The sequence below is a fragment of the Lacerta agilis genome, chromosome Z (assembly GCF_009819535.1).
Source record: "Lacerta agilis isolate rLacAgi1 chromosome Z, rLacAgi1.pri, whole genome shotgun sequence".
NCBI classification, from domain to species: domain Eukaryota; kingdom Metazoa; phylum Chordata; class Lepidosauria; order Squamata; family Lacertidae; genus Lacerta; species Lacerta agilis.
In genome coordinates, this window is record NC_046331.1 from 14,114,246 (window position 1) to 14,121,530 (window position 7,285).

A 7,285-nucleotide genomic window follows, 5' to 3' on the forward strand; every position below is an offset into this window, starting at 1 on the left:
CTCAGGATTACAGGGACTTTAAAGGTCAACACCAACACTTTGAATTGTGCTCAGAAACATACTGGAAAGGTGTCTAGGTTGGTGGCCATCATTGCCTCAGCCTTCCAACACTCATGGAGTTGCCCATTAGTTCAACATTTTTTACTACAGGTCTTTTCAGTGCTATTTTTCTAGAAAAAGAGGTGCCAGAGCTCACCATGAACTTCTCCCTTGTTCTCTTAGAATGGCAATGGCGTGAACCTGAGAGGTGCTGGAGTTAAGCTCTGGTGAGCTCCGCCTGAAAAAAAGCCTTGTGTCTTTCACAAAGCATGTCAGATAAATACAGTGGACGCTCGGGTTGCAAACGTGATCCGTGTGGGAAGCGCATTTGCAACCCACGCCGCTGTGTCTGCACACATGCGTGACGCAATTCTGCACTTCTGCGCAAAGTGTGATTTAGTGTTTCTGCGCATGCACGAGCACCGAAACCCAGAAGTAACCCATTCCAGTACTTCCAGGTTCGGCGCATTCGTATCCTGCAGTGAACGCAACCCGTAGCGAATGCAACCCGAGGTATGACTGTAGTGGAGGTTAGTGCCTATTTTAAAACAGGGTGTAAAACAGGGAGCCCAAACAGTAGGTGGAGCCAGAGCCAATGAGAGGGAGGAGCCAACTAGTTTTAGTTTGGTCCACATCCTCCTCCCTAGTGAGCAACACTGAGACTGAGGAGGTGGAAGCCGATAGGCCGGTCCACCGCTGGATGAGATGTAAAAAAAGAAGGCAACTGGTTGGGAGCTGGCTGAGGGCAGACAGGTTGGCAGCGCAGTGTTCCATTCACTCCAACGGACCAGCCTCCACTGCAGATAACCAATCAGGCCACTCTGCCAAACCTCCAAATTGCAGCCCCCACCCCCATCTCTATTTTTTACTATTACAATCAGGATTTGGGCCCTAAAATTCTAACCATCCTCTGATGATTGCACTAAGGCATTACCACACCTGCCAGCCAATCACCCATTCCCACCACCCTTTTGAATAATCCCTTCCCCACCCTCTCACTATATATAAGGGCCTGGTGACTTCTGTTTCAGTGTATCTGAAGAAGTGTGCATGCACACGAAAGCTCATACCAAAAACAATCTTAGCTGGTCTGCAAGGTGCTGCTGGAAGGAATTTTTTTATTTTTTATTTTATTTCTACTAAGGAGTAAGGGTTGCCATATATCCAGAATTCCCCTGACATAGCTGGTATTCGGCCCTTGTAAACAGCATCCGCGTGGAAATTGCTTAAATGTCTGGAAAAATCCAAACGTATGGCAGCCCATGTTGGAAGTGTTGTTTTTGGCAAATTTCATTAAAAATAGCTTAAAAGCTCAACAACTTTGGGCAAAAAAAGCGCTAAACAACTTTTGTGTCACTTTTTTGAAATATGGCAACCCTACGATAGCTATGAGCACTAATTTGTAATTGGCATTGATAGCTCTGGGATTTGGTACTAATGGATCAACTAACATGCCAATGTTGTGCACACCAGAAAATTCAAGCCACAGACAAATTCTATGCGGTATGGTTAAGTTTTATTTTTTATGCAAATATTAATGAACATGGATAAAAACCACCAAGTTCATAGAGTCTTTTCAAGGTCTTTTCAAAGACTTTGAACATATCTACACTATACATTTAAACTGTGCTCTTTTTTCTAGAAAAAATGGTGCCAGAACTCACCATGAATGCATCCCTTCTTCTCTTAGAATGGTAATGTCACCTACCTGAGAGGTGCCAGAACTGAGTTCTGACAAGTTCTGACTGAAAAAAGCCCTGTGTTTAAAGCACATTTCATGAGCATGGCTTCCCCCACAAAATCTTGGGAACTACTTTACTCATTGCAGAGGAAAAATTCCAGTACTCTTAGCAAACTAAAGTTCTTAGGATTCTTTGGAGGGGAAGCAGTGTCCTTTAAATCGTCTTTAAATGTATTGTACAGATGTGCCCATGTTTTGATACATACTTTTGTGGGAAATGATCACTGCACATTCCCATTCATTTTGCTATATTGTTTGGTTTTTGTAAAATCAATAAAAATAGTTATAAAAATACATATTTATTACATATGTTATATATGTTTGTAATTAATGTGTATGTTATATACATGTTCAAAACATGTATAGAGGGGGCTTTGAAAAAATGGCGGACGAGGTGGACCAGCAACCAACCTTGGATCTCATCAGACTCAGTCTTGATGAACGAATTTATGTAAAAATGAGAAATGACCGAGAACTTCGAGGCAGATTACATGCTTATGACCAGCACTTAAATATGATTTTGGGTGATGTTGAGGATACTGTGACAACAATAGAAATTGATGAAGAAACCTATGAAGAGATTTATAAACCTGTACTGCTTTTTTTCATCCATAGTCTACCAAAAGGAATATTCCGATGCTGTTTGTCCGAGGAGATGGAGTTGTACTTGGTGCTCCTCCACTGAGGGTTGGCTGAAACCATGAAAAAAATGGTCATCATTTCGAAAACGTTGGACCTCTGGACACTGTCTTCTGATGCCCTTAAACATTAAGATTCTGCCCTTAATTCTGAAAGACCATCCACACCTGATTGTTGTGAAAGCATAAGATCATTTGGCATATAAGTTGATATAAGGGCTTTCCCCCCAAAATAACTTACCTAAATGCAGGTGCCTTTATGTATCAAATCGGTGGATGTAACAATTTTAGTTGCGCTTGTGGCCGCTGATCTTTTTAAAGAAATAAATCTGTTTGGGTTTCTTTTGTAAATAAAACAACAACAACGTGTATAGGGTGTTAGGGGAAGGGTAGAATCTCTGGTGGGGGACATGTCATACTCCTTCTGGGGTAGCCCCCCTTTGGTCCACACCCTGCACTCAGCTCTCACCTGTAGCTCCTAGAAGCTGTCAGCATGGGACAGCGATCACACCCCAGTAACATCTTTGATTGGCTGGCTAAACTATTTATTATTATTATTATTATTATTATTATTATTATTATTATTATTATTTATTTGTACCCCGCCCATCTGGCTGGGTCCCCCCAGCCACTCTGGGCGGCCTCCAACAGATATTAAAATACATTAAAATATCACAGGTTAAAAACTTCCCTAAACAGGGCTGCCTTCAGGTATTTTCTGAATGTCAGATAGTTATTTATCTCTTTGACCAATGCTGGGAGGGCGTTCCACAGGGCCAGCACCACTACCGAGAAGGCCCTCTGCCTGGTTCCCTGTAGCTTTGCTTCTCGCAGTGAGGGAACTGCCAGAAGGCCCTTGGCGCTGGATCTCAGTGTCCGGGCTGAACGATGGGGGTGGAGACGCACCTTTGGGTGTACAGGACCGAGGCCGTTTAGGGCTTTAAAGGTCAGAACCAACACTTTGAATTGTGCTCGGAAACGTACTGGGAGCCAATGTAGCTTTCTCAGGACCGGTGTTATATGGTCCCGGCAGCCACTCCCAGTCAACAGTCTAGCTGCTGCATTCTGGATTAATTGCAGTTTCCGGGTCACCCACAAAGGTAGCCCCACATAGAGCGCATTGCAGTAGTCCAAGCGGGAGATAACTACAGCATGCACCACTCTGACGAGACAGTCTGCGGGCAGGTAGGGTCTCAGCCTGCATACCAGATGGAGCTGGTAGACAGCCGCCCTGGACACAGAATTAACCTGTTCCTCCATGGACAGCTGTAAGTCCAAAATGACTCCCAGGCTGCTCACCTGGTCCTTCAGAGACACAGTAACCCCATTCAGGACCAGGGAATCCCCCACACCTGCTCCCACCCTGTTCCCCAAAAACAGTACTTCTGTCTTGTCAGGATTCAACCTCAATCTGTTAGCCACCATCCATCCTCCAACCACCTCCAGGCACTCACACAGGATCTTCATCGCCTTCACTGATTCTGATTTGAAAGAGAGGTAGAGCTGGGTATCATCTGCATACTGATGGACACCCAGCCCAAACCCCCTTATGATCTCTCCCAGTGGCTTCATATAGATATTTAAAAGCATGGTGGAGAGGATGGAACCTGTGGGAATACACTTCGTGGGTTCCTTTGAACCCGTGATTATTTGCTTTAGATTAATATATATGTTATGCACTATTTTATGTATCCTTCCGTTTAAAAGTGAAAGCGAAAGCAGGGCTCAGTAGGCGTCTCGCCACTGAGATCCCTCCGCCTAAACTTTTTGGTTCCAGAGGTTCAAATTGTGAATGATCAGTTAATCTGCTTCCCGCCTTTTTTGGGGGCAGCAACAGCGTTCCTATTGGTAAATTTATCGATCATGACGTTGCACTTGGTTGTCAATAAAAGGCTGCGGCTCCCCGTATTAGGCGGACAGTCAGAGTTAGGGTTCAGATGATTTAGATGTAGATAGTTGGGGTTTCGGGGAACGGGTTGGTTGGGTTGGAAGCGCGTGCAGGAGGTAGAGAGGTTAGCTTGCGGAAGATTTATCGGTTTAGGCTTAGATAGCTTTAGTCCTAGGTAGCCTAGAACTTGTGGAAGAATTGGCGGTTCAGGGACGGCTAGTCTAGGGAATGTGAGAATAGCTTAGGTATAGATAAAGGTAATAGCCTATGCGGGTCAGCCAAAGCCATCTAAAATAAACAGTGATTGTCTGTCTTTATTTCGTCTCGATTTTATTTTTCGTAGTCTATGGGCGCTTTTTCCCGGCCGTAGTTTTGGCCACCTTTTATTTGGGTATATTAACTAAGGGAATAATTTAGGAGGTAGCAAGTGCTCGCGGGTATTTTACGAGGCACTCTTTTTCGTCGGACTACTCACGCACCTTCAGATTTAGCCTGGTGGACAACGGCCGGTGTGAGTTTAAGCTCCGGTACCATTGACCGTCCCGTTCGCAGGCTTGGCCGGTGCCCGTGCGGAAACGCATGTGAGGCGCTGGCCACAGATCCCCCGGCAACTGGAATCCCGTGTGCAGGTGGCCTAGTCCTGCACGCGGGGGGCTCCAGCAAAGAATCCCCGCAGGAACCCTGAGGCACCCCACAGGTGAGAGCCCAGGGGTCTGAGCACTCATCCCCCATCATCACTTTCTGCACACGGCCCAGGAGGAAGGAGCGGAACCACTGTATAACAGTGCCCCCAGCTCCCATCCCCTCTAGCCGGTCCAGAAGGATGTTATGGTCAATGGTGTCAAAGGCCGCTGAGATATCCAGCAGAACTAGGAAACAGCTCTCACCTTTGTCCCTAGCCCGCTGGAGATCATCGACCAGCGCGACCAAGGCAGTTTCAGTGCCATGATGAGGCCTGAATCCCGATTAGAAGGGATCCAAATGGTCCGCATCCTCCAGGCGTGCTTGGAGTTGTTCAGCAACCACCCGCTCAATCACCTTGCCCAGGAATGGTAGATTTGAGACTTGGCGATAGTTGGCCATATTGGCCGGGTCTAAAAATGTTTTTTAAAGATGTGGTTTAGTGACCGCCTCTTTCAGTGGGTCTGGGAAGACTCCCTCGCAGAGGGAAGCATTCACCACCCCGCGAAGCCCATCGCCCAGCCATTCCCAGCTCGCTTTTATTAGCCAGGATGGACAAGGATCAAGGAGACAGGTGGTTGGTTTCGCTCGTCCAAGCAGCCTGTCCACATTCTTGGAGGTAACAGATTGAAATTGATCCCATGAAACATGACTAGACAGGGCTCTAGCACTCTCCCACCCCAGCCCTGGTCCTATGGTGGAATCTACCTCCTTCCGAATCTGAGCGACTTTATCTGCAAAAAACTTTGCAAAAGCATTGCAGGAGATCTTGGGGTCCTGATAAATTGCGAACCACCTGGAAGAGTCTCCTGCTTCTGTTTTCTGCAGATGCAATAGAAACGGTGAAGAAGGTCCTCTTCGCCGTTGCCATTGCCACTTGTAGGCTCGGAGTTGAGCTCTAGCCTGTGTCCGGTCTGATTCAGAATGAGTTTTCCGCCACCAGCGCTCTAGCCGTCTCAGCAACTGTTTCATCACCCTAAGCTCCGGGGGAAACCATGGGGCTGTCCGGGCTCCATGCAATCGGTGAGGGCGCTTCAGAGCCAGACAGTCAATAGCCCTGGTTAACTCCACATTCTAGCGGGCCACCAGGGAATCAGCTGAAAGGTCATCAACATGGGATAAAACATCCCCTACCACTCTCTGGAAGCCAATTTGATCCATTAAGTAGCGGGCACGGACCATCCGAATTGGTCCCACCTCCTGGCAGAGGGTTTCCATCTAGAAGGAAAACTGATACAGTGGTGCCCCGCTAGACGAAAATAATTCGTCCCGCGAAAATTTTCGTCTAGCGGGGTTTTCGTCTTGCGGAGCGGCAATGGGAGCCGCGCTCCGCAAAACGAAAAAAAAAAAAGACGAAATTTTTTCGTCTTGCGAGGCAGCCCCATAGACTTTTTCGTCTAGTGGGGCAGCCTCCCGCTAGACGAATGCTTTCGTCTAGCGAGTTTTTCGTCTAGCGAAGCATTCGTCTAGCGGGGTACCACTGTACTAAACCTCTGCTGCCTTGTGGGATTATTCAGGAGAAGAAAAGGCTAAGGAGTAAACCCTACACAAATATGGAATGGAGTCCCTAAGACAGTTGAATGGCATCTTGTGTGCCTCCTTCCAGTAACTCCTGAAGCCAAGCTGCTGCCAAGGGTGTTGCTCTGCTTTCCTTTGGGTCACATCAGCAAGGCTGAGAAGGGACCACTGTCTGGGAAAGCCCAGGACCTCTGTACACACTTCCCAGGTTTGCACCCCTGGGAGCTCACTTCAGTGCTGCTAACACAGCTGTTTGACTTCAACACAGAGGTGCACTTCATTGTCTCTCGAGACAGACAGATGCCAATAAAATATGTTTATATATTTAATTTGATTTATTTATGACACTTATTTCTTATCCATAGCCTTATGTATAGGGCTGAAATTATGGTAGCCATTTATCCATTGTCCCCCAGAAAGGAAGTGCATCACCCCTGAAAGAGGAGCACAAATCTGCACAAAAAATATGCACTCATTTAGATCTATAGTTGCAAATTAGAAACAAATATTATAATGTAAAGAGAAATACATTTCCCTGTAATGGGGAAGAATGTGACCAGGTCACCCATAGGCTTGCACTGTCCAGGTGCTTGCTATTCATAAACGTATATTTCAAGGACTCTGATATCTTTTCTTATCTTTAAGCTGGACTTGCACCAGGTGGCCTTCAAATGGAGAACACTTTGGAATAATGGACTGCCCTGGTCGAAACAAAATAGAAAATTCTTTCCAGTAGCACCTTAGAGACCAACTGAGTTTGTTCTTGGTATGAGCTTTCGT

At 46.3% G+C, this 7,285-nt stretch overlaps 1 protein-coding gene across 1 annotated transcript; it reads left to right on the forward strand.

Annotated features, from left to right (window-relative positions):
• Window positions 1-2,162: 2,162 nt before the first annotated feature.
• On the forward strand, window positions 2,163-2,620 carry LOC117040039 (U6 snRNA-associated Sm-like protein LSm3). The gene is given in 2 exon segments (XM_033137562.1): window positions 2,163-2,369; window positions 2,372-2,620. Coding segments are annotated over 2 exon segments (312 nt in total). The 3' UTR covers window positions 2,477-2,620.
• The last annotated feature ends 4,665 nt before the right edge of the window (window positions 2,621-7,285 follow it).